Raw genomic sequence first — 18,805 nt, forward strand, 5'->3', positions numbered from 1 at the left:
CGTCACCAGAAAACATTTTAAATGTTGAAACTCATTATTACTTTGTTTTGTTACTAAGCAATGATACGTTTTTTAATTGTTGTATCAAATTATTTCTTGACTAAAAGGTTGATTTTTATCATTGAATTAAAATTAAAAACATTTTCAATATAAATGTGTATTTTTATTCAAATGAATGAATCAAAAAATACTATTAAACCAACATTTTATTATTGAATTTAAATTTTGAATTTATAAAATGTATTTTTTAATGATTTGAACTAAAATATAAAACTCTTACATCTAACATTATTTTAAACAAACTTTCAATTAATTAATTAATTAAAACGTTTGAATTAAAATAGAAAAATGTAAAACATTTAAAACAAAAGTCATTAATTTTGATACAGAAACAAAACAAATAATTTATTTTAAATTAAATATTGTTTCAACATTTAAAAGGTTCTGGTGTCACTGACGAACCTGATCGGTGCAGAAAGAGCTGAGCTAAAGGATGAATGAAGATCATGAACGATCGACTCGTCGGGTCTGAATCTTCCAGAAGAAGCTCCATGAAAAACTGAAGGTCTGACCACGTGGTTCTGTTTTGCATATCAGTGTCGTTAGGCTACAGGTTCTGTCGGGCTTCGAGACCCACCCCCCCCCCCCCTCACACGCATCCTGCTTTCCAGAGGCTCCTCTAGCCCGACGGCAGGTACGGCATCTCGTTGTGGTAGTTGTAGTCCGGGCAGACCTTCTGCACCAGGCGGTAGTCCGTGCTGTAGAAGGAGATGTAGATGCAGATGACCTTGAAGGGCTTGGAGCAGATCCAGGACACGTGGCTCTGGATCTGCTCCTGGAAGCAGGTCTTGGACGGATCGTAGTTGCACAGCGAGGTTCGTTTGCTCCGGTCCACCTTCTCGTAGTCCACGCGACAGTTGAAGATCTTGGAGTCCTTGGGGTAGACCACGCTCTGGCGCTCCAGGTCGAACTCCACCGCCTTGACGGGCGGCACCAGGCTGACGGAGATGTTGCCCTGACCCGTGGAGTTGTGGCGGAAGTAGACGCTGAAGGTGCCGTTGCCGTGGTCCACGATCTTGCCGGTGATGAGCAGGTTGAGCCGCACCGTCTTGATGTTGGAGTAGAAGTCCCCCCAGCCGAACATCTTCTTGAACTTGCCGGTCTTGACGATGGGTCGCCTCTTGACCCGCGAGCTGGAGGCGTCGGGCCGGAGCAGGTCGCTGCCCAGCATCTCCCAGAACTCCTGCTTGGAGAACTCCTGCTTGGAGAAGGGTCCGGGCGAGCGGTACGGCAGCTCCAGCGAGGTGGCGTTGGGGGCCCGGCCCTTGCCCTGGAGCATCCAGCGGCTCAGGGGACCCGCCAGGACCCCCACGCTCTTGGAGGTCTTGGTGCCGGTGGAGTCGTCCTCCTGGCCCAGAGCCACCTGGAAGACAGAGAAGGTTGAGAAGTGGGTTATTGAAGGGGCTGCAGGTGTGGAGGGTTGTCGGTTCTATTCCCTGGTTCACCAGACTCTGAGTCCTGAGCGAACAACACTATATATATATATATATTTATCTCCTTTAATTCTTGTACTAATGTTTATTATTGTTAGTATATTATTTTATATAGTGTTTTTTATTGTGTTTTATTTTTAGATGTTTATAGATAAACTTTATTAATCCCTCTATATTTATAAAGTGTTAAATACTGTTCATTATTATTATTATTAATAAAAACACACCCAACGCAAATCAAACACAAAACTAAACGTAACCTCGTTATAGTTTTGTGTCAATACGATTTATTTTGAAGGCGATTTTCCGCCTACTTTTATTTTGAAAATCGGTAGATGGTGTTAACGTAACCGGAAGTGGTCAGCAGTTATTCTAGTAGCTTCACGCCGCTCATCGGAGTCGCACCTGTTCTCACCTGTCAAAGAAACGGAGGAATAAAAAAGGTAAGAGAGTCAAACGGAACGAGATTAAATCGGTGAATTATTACGATTGTGTTCAGATTAATTCAAACTTGACTGTTGGTTCTTGTTGTTTGTTTTATTTCACTTTGTTTTATTCGTTGACAGTGAGAAAAAAAATAAACAAACACGTGAGGAAAGAAAGAATCATACTTTAAAATGAACAAAGTTCGTTTCATATCGAAGTCAAAACAACAAACGTGTTTTTTTGTAAATAAAAACAATTCATTTCTTGTTTTTAATCCTATTTTTAAAATGTTTACAAAATGATGTCACGTGATTTATGTATTTCATTTCCTGGATTCATGTGATAATTAAATAATATTAAACTTTTGTGTTTCTATGTTTGATAATAAAGTTTTGTTGTGAAACACTTTGAATAGTTTTATTTGCACAACACCCACACACACACACACACACACACACACACACACACACTCTTATATCAACATTTATATTGAATTAAAAATATCAATCTCTGTTTGTGTTAAATGATTTAAAATATTCAAACTAGCGTGAATCAGAGTTAGCTTAGCTTAGCGCTAGTTTTGATGTTTTTTAAATATGAGATAATTGTTGATTTTTAATGTCAATTTACAAAATAAAACTATTGTTTTTATTCAAGCTAAGAAGCTAATGTTTGTTTTTAGCTCTTGTTACAGTCAAGACTTGACACCGATGTTAGCTTAATGTGTGTTAGCATTAGCATCATGAATCTTGTTTATTATTAATATTTCAGCAGATTATCTTAGATTATCTTCATTGACTCATGATTCACTAACTCGTAAACATTGACTTTTGATTATTTAGTTCATGATTCATTGACTCACGATTCATTATCTTGTGAGACATTAACTCGTGATTCATTGACTCATGATTTATTGACTCGTGATTCATTGACTCGTGATTCATTAACTTGTGATTCATTGACTCGTGATTCATTAACTTGTGATTCATTGACTCGTGATTCATTAACTTGTGATTCATTGACTCGTGATTCATTAACTTGTGATTCATTGACTTGTGATTCATTGACTCGTGATTCATTGACTCGTTATTCATTGACTCGTGATTCATTGACTCGTGATTCATTGACTTGTGATTCATTGACTCGTGATTCATTGACTTGTGATTCATTGACTTGTGATTCATTGACTCGTGATTCATTGACTCTTGACTAAATGACTCATGATACACTAACTCATAAGCATTGACTTTTGATACTTTAGTTCATGAATAATTAGCTCATGATTCATTGACTCGTGATTTATTGACTCGTGATTCATTGACTCGTGATTCATTAACTTGTGATTCATTGACTCGTGATTCATTGACTCGTGATTCAAAAATCGTAATTTAAGTCAAATTTCTTTTATATTTCAATATCACAGCATTTCTGCTGCAGTACTAAAAGGCGCCAGATTCACATCCATATCACTGAGGTCACCGGGGTCACTGAGGTCACTGAGGTCACTAGGGTCACCGTGACTCGTGCTCACCTCTGTGCTCTGAGCAGGTATTTGATCATCAGAACACGCGTGTTGTGCGAGCGAGTCGACGGTCGGCTCCAGACTTTGGTAATTGTGAGTCACTCGTGGACGAAGAGGCTGCAGCGCAGCAGGAGTGAAGGGAGAAGCGGAGAAACTGTCAACTCTACTGGCACTAATCAGCTGTTACTGTGACGGATGATCAGCCTCGACCCGAGTCTCCCGCCCAGTGAGTGAGAGTCTGTGAGTGCAGGAGCCAATGTGACTCGAAGACACGTGACTCATTGATTCATGAGTCATTGACGCGTGATTCATTGACTTTTTATTCATTGACTTTTTATTCATTGACTTTTTATTCATTGACTTTTTATTCATTGACTCATGAGTCATTGACTCATTATTCATTGACTCATGATTCACTGACTTGTTATTCATTGACTCGTGATTCATTGACTCGTGATTCATTGACTCGTGATTCATTGACTCGTGATTCATTGACTCATTATTCATTGACTCATGATTCATTGACTTGTTATTCATTGACTGGTGATTCATTGACTCGTGATTCATTGACTCGTGATTCATTGACTTGTTATTCATTGACTGGTGATTCATTGACTCGTGATTCATTGACTCATTATTCATTGACTTGTTATTCATTGACTGGTGATTCATTGACTCATGAGTCATTGACTCATTATTCATTGACTCATGATTCACTGACTTGTTATTCATTGACTCGTGATTCATTGACTCGTGATTCATTGACTCGTGATTCATTGACTCATTATTCATTGACTCGTGATTCATTGACTCGTGATTCATTGACTCATGATTCATTGACTCATTATTCATTGACTCGTGATTCATTGACTCGTGATTCATTGACTCGTGATTCATTGACTCGTGATTCATTGACTCGTGATTCATTGACTCATTATTCATTGACTCGTGATTCATTGACTCGTGATTCATTGACTTGTTATTCATTGACTGGTGATTCATTGACTCGTGATTCATTGACTCGTGATTCATTGACTCGTGATTCATTGACTCATTATTCATTGACTCATGATTCATTGACTTGTTATTCATTGACTGGTGATTCATTGACTCGTGATTCATTGACTCGTGATTCATTGACTCGTGATTCATTGACTCATGATTCATTGACTCATTATTCATTGACTCATGATTCACTGACTCGTGATTCATTGACTCGTGATTCATTGACTCGTGATTCATTTTTGTGTTTAAAGACTCGTTTGTCATGTTTAGTGATTCTTTGTGTTCATAGATTCGTCATAATTAGCGAGTCTTCTAGTTCATGGATCTGTTCGTCATCTTAAGTGAGTCGTTCATAGATTTCTCTAAATGAGTTGTTGTTGTGTTCATCGATGTGTCATGATTAGTGTAGTTGTGTTGAGCTGGTGTGCTGTGATTGAGAGTGTGTAGAGTGTGTAGAGTGTGTAGAGTGTGTAGAGTGTGTAGAGTGTGTAGAGTGTGTAGAGTGTGTAGAGTGTGTAGACGGAAGAGATGAAACTGACATGTGTTGTGTAGAAGAGTCGGTAATTGACTCGGCTGAGAAGAGTCGGCTCAGTGATCGGATCGATCCACGTCTTTGAGTCATTGATCGAGTATTAGCTGCTGATGCGTCGAGCTTCACAACGATGACACTTGTGTGTGTGCGTGTGTGTGTGTGTGCGTGTTTGTTTGTTTGTGTTTTTATGTGTGTGTGCGTATTTATGTGTATGTGTGTATGTGTGTGTATTTATGTGTGTGTGTGCGTATTTATGTGTACGTGTGTGTGTGTGTATTTATGTGTGTGTGTGCGTATTTATGTGCGTGTGTGTGTGTGTGTGTGTGTGCGTGTGTGTATTTATGTGTGTGTGTGTGTGTGCGTGTGTGTATTTATGTGTGTGTGTGTGTGCGTGTTTGTTTGTTTGTGTTTTTATGTATGCGTATTTATGTGTGTATTTATGTGTGTGTGCGTATTTATGTGTATGTGTGTGTGTGTGTGTGTGTATTTATGTGTGTGTGTGTGTATTTATGTGTGTGTGTGCGTGTGTGTGTGTGTGTGTGTGTGTGTGTGCGTGTGTGTATTTATGTGTGTGTGTGTGTGTGTGTGCGTGTGTGTATTTATGTGTGTGTGTGCGTATTTATGTGTGTGTGTGTGTGTGCGTGTGTGTATTTATGTGTGTGTGTGTGTGTATGTGTGTGTGTGCGTATTTATGTGTGTGTGTGTGTGTGTGCGTGTGTGTATTTATGTGTGTGTGTGTGTATTTATGTGTGTGTGTGTGTGTGTATTTATGTGTGTGTGTGTGGGGGGATGTTTGTGTGTGTTTTTATGTCTGTGTGTACATACACAGACACACACAAATAAACACACACATATACATAAATACACACCCACATAAATAGGGATACATAAATACACACACACAAATAAAAACACACACACATAAATACACACACACACATAAATACACACACACACACACACACACACATTAAAACCCACCCACACATAAATACACACACACACATAAATACACACATGCACACATAAATACACACACACATATACACACATAAATACACACACGCACACATAAACACACAGACAACCATAAATACACACACACATAAATACACACATAAATACAGAAACACACAGACACAGATAAAAACACACACAGACACACATAAATACACACACACATAAATACACACATACACACAAATACACACACACATAAATAAACACACAGACACACATAAATACACACACATAAATAAACACACAGACAGACATAAATAAACACACAGACACACATAAATACACACACACATAAATAAACACACAGACACACATAAATACACACACACATAAATACACACACACATAAATACACACACACATAAATACACACACACATAAATACACAGACATCAATACACACACAGACACCGACACAGTCACGTTCACTTCCTGGTGTAAGAAAGTCATGTGATCGAGTTTGAGTCACAGAGCGACTCGTTCAATAAACTCTCGACGTGAACGTTTGACTCACGAGTCACAGCGAGTCTGTCCACATTCAAAATGGCCGACGCTGCTCCATGATTGGCTCTGGGACGATCACATGATGAGATATCGACGAAGGTTCTGACCCGATGATACTTCAAGTGACGCCACTTGTCGTGAAACTGTTTCACAATCAAACTGATTTAACTTTTGTTGTGTTGTTTGTGTTGACAGGTCAGTTGTTGTGTGTTGAGAGACGTATTGTATGTATTGAGTCTTTTGTGTTGTTTTATTTCAAGTGATGTGTTGATTGTTGTTGTTGTTGTTGTGTTGAAAGATTTGTTGTTTACTGATGCTTGTGTAATAGTTTGTCGTGTGATTGTTGTGTAACTGTTGTGTTGTCTCACTGTTGTTACATGAGATTGTCATGTTTTGTTTGATTTCAAGGGATTCATTCCTGTTGTTAGAGACACTGTTGTGTTGACATTGTGTATTTGAGTGATTTGTCATCATTTTCCTGTTGTGTTGTCGTTTGTGACGTTGATTTGATGTTAACGAAGATAAAAGACTTTGTTTCCACAACAACACACTCGAGGACGCCCACTCCACAATCCACACACAGCGAGTGTTGATAACACACAATCTGGAGATGACTTATGTGCGACCTCTCGAGCACACAATCTCCTGCTCTGATGATTGTCCGTCTGGTAACACAACATTATGACCAGCAGCCGCCGCGACACACACGTTTGTGTTAAATACATGTTGATCAAATACTTCCGAAAAATAGTTTGAACATGATGAAGAAGAACATGAAGACAAACATGAAGAGAAACATGAAGACACACATAAATACACACATGAAGACACACATGAAGAGAAACATGAAGACAAACATGAAGACAAACATGAAAAGAAACATGAAGACAAACATAAAGACACATATGAAGACAAACATGAAGACAAACATGAAGACACACATGAAGAGAAACATGAAGACAAACATGAAGACACACGTGAAGACACACGTGAAGACACACATGAAGACACACATGAAGACACACATGAAGACACACATGAAGAGAAACATGAAGACACACATGAAGACAAACATGAAGAGAAACATGAAGACACACATAAATACACACATGAAGACACACATGAAGAGAAACATGAAGACAAACATGAAAAGAAACATGAAGACAAACATGAAGACAAACATGAAAAGAAACATGAAGACAAACATAAAGACACATATGAAGACAAACATGAAGACAAACATGAAGACACACATGAAGAGAAACATGAAGACAAACATGAAGACACACGTGAAGACACACGTGAAGACACACATGAAGACACACATGAAGACACACATGAAGACACACATGAAGAGAAACATGAAGACACACATGAAGACACACATGAAGACACACATGAAGACACACATGAAGAGAAACATGAAGACACACATAAATACACACATGAAGACACACATGAAGAGAAACATGAAGACACACATGAAGACAAACATGAAGAGAAACATGAAGACAAACATGAAAAGAAACATGAAGACAAACATAAAGACACATATGAAGACAAACATGAAGACAAACATGAAGACACACATGAAGAGAAACATGAAGACAAACATGAAGACACACGTGAAGACACACGTGAAGACACACATGAAGACACACATGAAGACACACATGAAGAGAAACATGAAGACACACATGAAGACACACATGAAGAGAAACATGAAGACACACATGAAGACACACATGAAGAGAAACATGAAGACACACATGAAGACACACATGAAGACACACATGAAGAGAAACATGAAGACACACATGAAGACAAACATGAAGAGAAACATGAAGACAAACATGAAAAGAAACATGAAGACAAACATAAAGACACATATGAAGACAAACATGAAGACAAACATGAAGACACACATGAAGAGAAACATGAAGACAAACATGAAGACACACGTGAAGACACACGTGAAGACACACATGAAGACACACATGAAGACACACATGAAGAGAAACATGAAGACACACATGAAGACACACATGAAGAGAAACATGAAGACACACATGAAGACACACATGAAGAGAAACATGAAGACACACATGAAGACACACATGAAGACACACATGAAGACAAACATGAAGACACACATAAAGACACACATAAAGACACACATGAAGACACACATGAAGATACACATAAAGACACACATGAAGACACACATGAAGACACATATGAAGACACACATGAAGACACACATGAAGACACATATGAAGACACACATGAAGACACACATGAAGACACATATGAAGACACATATGAAGACACACATGAAGACACATATGAAGACACACATGAAGACACACATGAAGACACATATGAAGAGAAACATGAAGTGAGACATGAAGACACACATGAAGAGAAACATGAAGACACACTTGAAGACACACTTGAAGACACATTTGAAGACACACATGAAGACACACATGAAGACACACATAAAGACAAACATGAAGAGAAACATGAAGACACACATGAAGACACACATGAAGACAAACATGAAGAGAAACATGAAGACACACATGAAGAGAAACATGAAGACACACATGAAGACACACATGAAGAGAAACATGAAGACACACATGAAGAGAAACATGAAGACACACATGAAGAGAAACATGAAGACACACATGAAGAGAAACATGAAGACACACATGAAGACACACATGAAGACACACATGAAGAGAAACATGAAGACACACATGAAGACACACATGAAGACACACATGAAGAGAAACATGAAGACACACATGAAGAGAAACATGAAGACACACATGATGAAGAACATGAAGTAGAGGAATGTGTTTTATCGTCTTCACGAAGACTTAAGTCGATCAAAGTCGTTACAAATGTTATAAAACCTGGTCCAGAGACTGAAGTTCTGCAACACTTGACCTTCACGACCTCCCATCAACACTTGACCTTCAGGACCTCCCAGTAACACTTGACCCTCACGACCTCCCAGCAACACTTGACCTTCAGGACCTCCCAGCAACACTTGACCTTCACAACCCCACAGCAAGACTTGACCTTCACGACCTCCCAGCAGCACTTGCAAGTTTCACAGATGGTGTCAAGGGAGCGTTGATGCCACCGAAGAAGATCCGGTCAAGCCTGGTCCATGGAGGCACCAGGATGGAGGTCAAGTGTTGTTGGTTTCACACGAGACATTTCTGGACCTGATTCTGGTTCTGTTTAAACAACGAGATTGTTCTGTTTCTTCAGCGTGAAGTGGTTCCTTCATCGACTCCTGATCTTCATCTCCAGGGACCTCCTCCCACCCTGCTCTCCAGGCACGGATTTCTCTGTCACTTCCAAGGCTCGAGTCCTTCAAGGTTTCTCTCCGTCTCGGCGCCGGGTGACCCGTCTGTCTCGGGGCTGCTGGAGGAACCACTGCAGAGAAGTTCCCCCGAGGTTCGAGGTCCAGGAGATAAATGTCACGTCCTGCTCCTCGGCAGCGTGTGCAGCGCCGTGAGGTCACGGGGTCGACTCCTGCTTTAGGGGTTTGAGTTCTTCACGTGGACCCGGTTCTTGAGAGGAATCTTCAGTTTATTGATGAGAAGGTTCGAGTCTGAGGGAACGTTGTTGAACGTTTGTTCTGGTTCAACAAAGAAAAGGTTTTCAAGGTCTCGAGAAGAACGACTTCATGAAAACACTCCAGGAAACATGTTGACCTTGATAAAGTCAGTGTCCCAGCTGTTCAGGGCGAGAAGGTGTAACTCAGACGATTGGTCAGAGTTTGTGAAGTGAGGTGTTAGTAGATACTGGTCTATGATGGTACTAGTTACACACACACTGACACACACACTGACACACACACTGACACACACACTGACACAACACTGACACAGACCTGCACACACGGCAGACACACACACAGACCCGCACACGTAGCAGACACACACACAGCAGACACACACAGCAGTCACACACATAGCAGACACACACACGGCAGACACACACACGGCAGACACACACACGGCAGACACACACACAGAGACCCGCACACATAGCAGACACACACACGGCAGACACACACACGGCAGACACACACACGGCAGACACACACACAGCAGACACACACAGCAGTCACACACATGGCAGACATACACACAGCAGACACACACACAGCAGACACACACAGCAGTCACAGACATAGCAGACACACACACGGCAGACACACACACGGCAGACACACACACAGCAGACACACACAGCAGTCACACACAAACACGGCAGACACACACACAGCAGACACACACACACACACACACAGACACACACACACACACACACACACACACAGACCCACACACAGCAGACACAGACACACACACACGGCACACACACACACACACACAGCAGACCCAGACACACACAGCAGACAAACGCAGACACACACACAGCAGACACACACACACACAGCAGTCACACACACAGCAGTCACACACACAGCAGACACAGACACACACACAGCAGTCACACACAGGAGTACCCAGAGTAGACCACATGTGTCTGAGGCTGAGACTCTTGTTCTGGTGAATCTTCAGCTGAAGAACAAACTGAGGGTCACGAGGCCAGCCTTGGTCTCCGGAACATTCCCGCGCCGGAGCGCAGCTGTTGACTCACACAATGAACACAAACTGTGGATGAAGGACGAGCAACTCTTCGTCTTTTCATGTCGTTCTGGAGAAAACTTGTCGTTCGTGTCGCGGATCTACTTGAAAACGCCGTCGACCTTCACCAGGTCGTCACCATGGTTACCGCAGCGTTACCAGACGTCCAGGCTCAGTCAACTTGACCCAGGACTTGTTATTGACCAGATGAGTCACATGTTCTACTTCAACTCTGATGCGAGGTCGCAGGCGCAGCAGGCGTCCGAAGAGGCGCAGACGTGTGGTGAAGATGGATCTATTTTATGATCGTCTATATCATTTTATAGATATTTTATATCATTAAATATCTATCCATGATCATTTTAAATCATTTTATATCATTAATATCTATTCATGATCATTTTATATCATTTAATATCTATTCATGATCATTTTATATCATTTAATATCTATTCATGATCATTTTATATCGTTTTATATCATTTTATGATCATTTTATATCATTTAATATCTATTCATGATCATTTTAAATCATTTTATATCATTAATATCTATTCATGTTCATTTTATATCGTTTTATATCATTAAATATCTATTCATGATCATTTTATATCATTTAATATCTATTCATGATCATTTTATATCGTTTTATATCATTTTATATCATTAATATCTATTCATGATCATTTTAAATCGTTTTATATCATTAATATCTATTCATGATCATTTTATATCATTTAATATCTATTCATGATCATTTTATATCATTAAATATCTATTCATGATCATTTTATATCATTTAATATCTATTCATGATCATTTTAAAATCGTTTTATATCATTTTATATCATTAATATCTATTCATGATCATTTTATATCGTTTTATATCATTTTATATCATTAATATCTATTCATGATCATTTTATATCGTTTTATATCATTTTATATCATTAATATCTATTCATGATCATTTTAAAATCGTTTTATATCATTTTATATCATTAATATCTATTCATGATCATTTTATATCGTTTTATATCATTTTATATCATTAATATCTATCCATGATCATTTTAAATCATTTTATATCATTAAATATCTATTCATGATCATTTTATATCATTTTATATCATTTTATATCATTTTATATCATTTTAACGTCCTAACAATACACAACAACGCGCTGTAGGAAGTGACATCCAGTTCTTTGGTTACACAACCAATACACACAAACACAGCTAAGATGTAATTGTTACAATGTTGTCAACATCTTTTGATTCGCGTCCACAACACACACATGCACACACAAATACACATTCTTAACACACACGTGAACACAAACGAGCGCTTTTGGCGTTAACTACGTTTGCTAATTGTTAGCCATTGCTAACACCCTCTTTCTGCCACCACAACACACACACAAGTACATATACCTACACACACATACACAAATAAACGTACACACACAGACACAAGTACATATACCCACACACACATACACAAATAAACGTACACACACCAACACGCACACACAAGTACATATACCCACACACACATACACACACCAACGCACACAAGTACATATACCCACACTCACATACACACACCAACACACACAAGTATATATACCCACTCACACATACACACACCAACACACACAAGTACATATACCCACACTCACATACACACACCAACACACACAAGTATATATACCCACTCACACATACACACACCAACACACACAAGTATATATACCCACTCACACATACACACACCAACGCACACAAGTACATATACCCACACACACATACACACACCAACACACACAAGTATATATACCCACTCACACATACACACACCAACACACACAAGTATATATACCCACTCACACATACACACACCAACACACACAAGTATATATACCCACTCACACATACACACACCAACACACACACACACACACACACAAGTACATATATCCACACACACATACACACACAAGTACATATACCCACACACACATACACACACCAACACACACACACACACACAAGTACATATACCTACACACACATACACAAATAAACGTACACACACTTACACACACACACACACACAAGTACATATAACCACACACACATACACAAATAAATGTACACACCTCGACACACACACAAAAATCAGTTAGCAAAGTAAAATGAGCTAATTGTAAGCCATTGCTAACACCCTCTTTCTGCGTAGTAAAATAAACCACAACACACACACAAGTACATATACCCACACACACATGCACAAATAAACGTACACACACACACAAGTACATATACCCACACACACATACACAAATAAACGTACACACACCGACACACACACAAAAAGCAGTTAGCAAAGTAAGATGAGCAAATGTTAGCCGTCGCTAACCACGACTTTCTTTTGTTTGGTGACTAAAAAAGACGCAAACGTTGTGTGTGTTTGCAGCTACATTACGACGAACACAAGTGTGTGTTCGAGGTCTGATGGTGGATCAAGTGTGTGTTCGAGGTCTGATGGTGGATCAAGTGTGTGTTCGAGGTCTGATGGTGGATCAGAACCAGCAAACCTCACGCGTTGCTCATGAGCACCTGAACACAACACCTGGACAACAGAAGATGTGACGACGAGTTAATCTCTGCTTTAAACGTTCTTCATGTAACAACAGATTAATAATTCATCAACGTCGCGGGACTAATGAATCCTCCAGACCCCCAGCTGAGTTCTGTGGGAGGGGGTGCGGGTCTGAGGGGGGGTCCTCGGTTTCATTCTCGTCTCCGTCAGACTCGACAAGAGTCGCCCGGAGCTCAACACTGAGACAAGAACCAAACCTTTTATCCTCGTGTGACTCGAGTCTCTCCACAAACAAACCTGAAGTCAAATTTAGAGAAAAGTTCGAAATAAATATAAATAAATCCTAAATAAAATAGTTTCTCTGACCTTTGACCTCACGGATTTAAAATGACTTTTTTAAATTGAGACGTTCTATAGTATACAGACATTTTAGTGGGAAGAAGAAGAACACCTACATTATCTGAGTGATAACATTGTAATTATGTTTATAAATAAGCATACTTTATTTATGTTTTAAAAGTATAAAATCCAGAGGAAACAACGTCAATATGTTTATGACGAGATATGAATTGAAAAACATAGAAAATCATCTTAAAATGTATTTTATTTTATTCATAATACACTAAAAATACATCAGTTAATGACATGTGGTACAAAAAAAATGTTAAATGAATATACGTTTATAAAGTATTGTCAGTAGTTTGGGATAAAGTCATAAAACAAGAGAGAATTAGATAAAAACTTGAATCAAACTTTAACGATTCTCTTCAGCGCACAAACACGCGGGTCATGTGACGAACATGACGGACACCAACAGAGAACCTCTCACGAGGAACATCAAACATCTTCTCAATCTCTCCTCGATGTTTCCTCATCTCCAGCCTGCAGGATGTTTTCCAGACCATCCCTCATTAAAAGCTGCTTTTAATTCGTGGGAGAGTCGAACATGAAAGAGAACGATTTGTCTGCGAGCTTTACACGCTCGACTGTCACTCACACAGGAAGCTGCACTTTGTTGTGCTCGCTCGAGACCACGCGCCAGATTGTAATTAACGACTCCCGCCAGCAGGTCACGTGACGAGGCTAACGAGGGCCAGATGATCCTCCGCGGGACGTCACGCACTCTGGCGGGGGAACATCAACCTTGAGATGTACGTGTCCCGCGAACACCTCGTGGACTTTTGTAGGTTCAACCAAGATTCTGTCATCCTACCTCTGACACCAGTCGCTCGTGACCAAGAATCCTACCTCTGACACCAGACGCTCGTGACCAAGAATCCTACCTCTGACACCAGACGCTCGTGACCAAGAATCCTACCTCTGACACCAGACGCTCGTGACCAAGAATCCTACCTCTGACACCAGACTCTTGTGACCAAGAATCCTACCTCTGACACCAGACGCTCGTGACCAAGAATCCTACCTCTGACACCAGACGCTCGTGACCAAGAATCCTACCTCTGACACCAGACTCTCGTGACCAAGAATCCTACCTCTGACACCAGACGCTAGTGACCAAGAATCCTACCTCTGACACCAGACTCTCGTGACCAAGAATCCTACCTCTGACACCAGACTCTCGTGACCAAGAATCCTACCTCTGACACCAGACGCTCGTGACCAAGAATCCTACCTCTGACACCAGACGCTTGTGACCAAGAATCCTACCTCTGACACCAGACGCTCGTGACCAAGAATCCTACCTCTGACACCAGACGCTTGTGACCAAGAATCCTACCTCTGACACCAGACGCTCGTGACCAAGAATCCTACCTCTGAAACCAGACGCTCGTGACCAAGAATCCTACCTCTGACACCAGACTGTCGTGACCAAGAATCCTACCTCTGACACCAGTCGCTCGTGACCGAGAATCCTACTTCTGACACCAGTCGCTCGTGACCAACAATCCTACCTCTGACACCAGTCGCTCGTGACCAAGAATCCTACCTCTGACACCAGTCGCTCGTGACCAAGAATCCTACCTCTGACACCAGACGCTCGTGACCAAGAATCCTACCTCTGACACCAGTCGCTCGTGACCAAGAATCCTACCTCTGACACCAGACGCTCGTGACCAAGAATCCTACCTCTGACACCAGTCGCTCGTGACCAAGAATCCTACCTCTGACACCAGACGCTCGTGACCAAGAATCCTACCTCTGACACCAGACTGTCGTGACCAAGAATCCTACCTCTGACACCAGACGCTCGTGACCAAAAATCCTACCTCTGACACCAGACTCTCGTGACCAAGAATCCTACCTCTGACACCAGACGCTCGTGACCAAGAATCCTACCTCTGACACCAGACGCTTGTGACCAAGAATCCTACCTCTGACACCAGACGCTCGTGACCAAGAATCCTACCTCTGACACCAGACGCTCGTGACCAAGAATCCTACCTCTGACACCAGACGCTTGTGACCAAGAATCCTACCTCTGACACCAGACGCTCGTGACCAAGAATCCTACCTCTGACACCAGACGCTTGTGACCAAGAATCCTACCTCTGACACCAGACGCTCGTGACCAAGAATCCTACCTCTGAAACCAGACGCTCGTGACCAAGAATCCTACCTCTGACACCAGACTGTCGTGACCAAGAATCCTACCTCTGACACCAGTCGCTCGTGACCGAGAATCCTACTTCTGACACCAGTCGCTCGTGACCAACAATCCTACCTCTGACACCAGTCGCTCGTGACCAAGAATCCTACCTCTGACACCAGTCGCTCGTGACCAAGAATCCTACCTCTGACACCAGACGCTCGTGACCAAGAATCCTACCTCTGACACCAGTCGCTCGTGACCAAGAATCCTACCTCTGACACCAGACGCTCGTGACCAAGAATCCTACCTCTGACACCAGTCGCTCGTGACCAAGAATCCTACCTCTGACACCAGACGCTCGTGACCAAGAATCCTACCTCTGACACCAGACTGTCGTGACCAAGAATCCTACCTCTGACACCAGACGCTCGTGACCAAAAATCCTACCTCTGACACCAGACTCTCGTGACCAAGAATCCTACCTCTGACACCAGACGCTCGTGACCAAAAATCCTACCTCTGACACCAGACTCTCGTGACCAAGAATCCTACCTCTGACACCAGACTCTCGTGACCAAGAATCCTACCTCTGACACCAGACGCTTGTGACCAAGAATCCTACGTCTGACACCAGACTGTCGTGACCAAGAATCCTACCTCTGACACCAGACACTCGTGACCAAGAATCCTACCTCTGACACCAGACGCTCGTGACCAAGAATCCTACCTCTGACACCAGACGCTCGTGACCAAGAATCCTACCTCTGACACCAGACTCTCGTGACCAAGAATCCTACCTCTGACACCAGACGCTAGTGACCAAGAATCCTACCTCTGACACCAGACGCTCGTGACCAAGAATCCTACCTCTGACACCAGACGCTTGTGACCAAGAATCCTACCTCTGACACCAGACGCTCGTGACCAAGAATCCTACCTCTGACACCAGACGCTAGTGACCAAGAATCCTACCTCTGACACCAGACTCTCGTGACCAAGAATCCTACCTCTGACACCAGACGCTAGTGACCAAGAATCCTACCTCTGACACCAGACTCTCGTGACCAAGAATCCTACCTCTGACACCAGACGCTAGTGACCAAGAATCCTACCTCTGACACCAGACTCTCGTGACCAAGAATCCTACCTCTGACACCAGACGCTTGTGACCAAGAATCCTACCTCTGACACCAGACGCTCATGACCAAGAATCCTACCTCTGACACCAGACCCTCATGACCAAGAATCCTACCTCTGACACCAGACCCTCATGACCAAGAATCCTACCTCTGACACCAGACGCTCGTGACCAAGAATCCTACCTCTGACACCAGACCCTCATGACCAAGAATCCTACCTCTGACACCAGACCCTCATGACCAAGAATCCTACCTCTGACACCAGACGCTCGTGACCAAGAATCCTACCTCTGACACCAGACGCTCGTGACCAAGAATCCTACCTCTGACACCAGACCCTCATGACCAAGAATCCTACCTCTGACACCAGACCCTCATGACCAAGAATCCTACCTCTGACACCAGACGCTCGTGACCAAGAATCCTACCTCTGACACCAGACGCTCGTGACCAAGAATCCTACCTCTGACACCAGACCCTCATGACCAAGAATCCTACCTCTGACACCAGACGCTCGTGACCAAGAATCCTACCTCTGACACCAGACCCTCATGACCAAGAATCCTACCTCTGACACCAGACGCTAGTGACCAAGAATCCTACCTCTGACACCAGACGCTCGTGACCAAGAATCCTACCTCTGACACCAGACGCTAGTGACCAAGAATCCTACCTCTGACACCAGACGCTCGTGACCAAGAATCCTACCTCTGACACCAGACGCTAGTGACCAAGAATCCTACCTCTGACACCAGACGCTAGTGACCAAGAATCCTACCTCTGACACCAGACCCTCATGACCAAGAATCCTACCTCTGACACCAGACTCTCATGACCAAGAATCCTACCTCTGACACCAGACGCTCGTGACCAAGAATCCTACCTCTGACACCAGACGCTTGTGACCAAGAATCCTACCTCTGACACCAGACTCTCATGACCAAGAATCCTACCTCTGACACCAGACGCTCGTGACCAAGAATCCTACCTCTGACACCAGACTCTCATGACCAAGAATCCTACCTCTGACACCAGACGCTTGTGACCAAGAATCCTACCTCTGACACCAGACGCTCGTGACCAAGAATCCTACCTCTGACACCAGACGCTCATGACCAAGAATCCTACCTCTGACACCAGACGCTCGTGACCAAGAATCCTACCTCTGACACCAGACGCTTGTGACCAAGAATCCTACCTCTGACACCAGACGCTCGTGACCAAGAATCCTACCTCTGACACCAGACGCTAGTGACCAAGAATCCTACCTCTGACACCAGACTGTCGTGACAAAAGTTAATTATTGAAGATAATTATTTATATTTATGAA

General features: G+C 42.2%; 1 protein-coding gene across 1 annotated transcript in view; it reads right to left on the bottom strand.

The window, feature by feature from the left end:
- Window positions 1–525: 525 nt before the first annotated feature.
- The window catches only part of LOC148064710 (neurexophilin-1), a 19,657-nt gene continuing 1,377 nt past the window's right edge, over window positions 526–18,805 (bottom strand). Inside the window, exon 2 of the mRNA XM_087809092.1 lies at window positions 526–1,423. Within this exon, the coding sequence (XP_087665218.1) occupies window positions 680–1,423 (744 nt within the window). The 3' untranslated portion in view covers window positions 526–679. The remainder of the gene's footprint in view (window positions 1,424–18,805) is intronic.

This window comes from Callionymus lyra, chromosome 15, assembly GCF_982586985.1.
Source record: "Callionymus lyra chromosome 15, fCalLyr1.hap1.1, whole genome shotgun sequence".
Taxonomy (NCBI): Eukaryota; Metazoa; Chordata; class Actinopteri; order Syngnathiformes; family Callionymidae; genus Callionymus; species Callionymus lyra.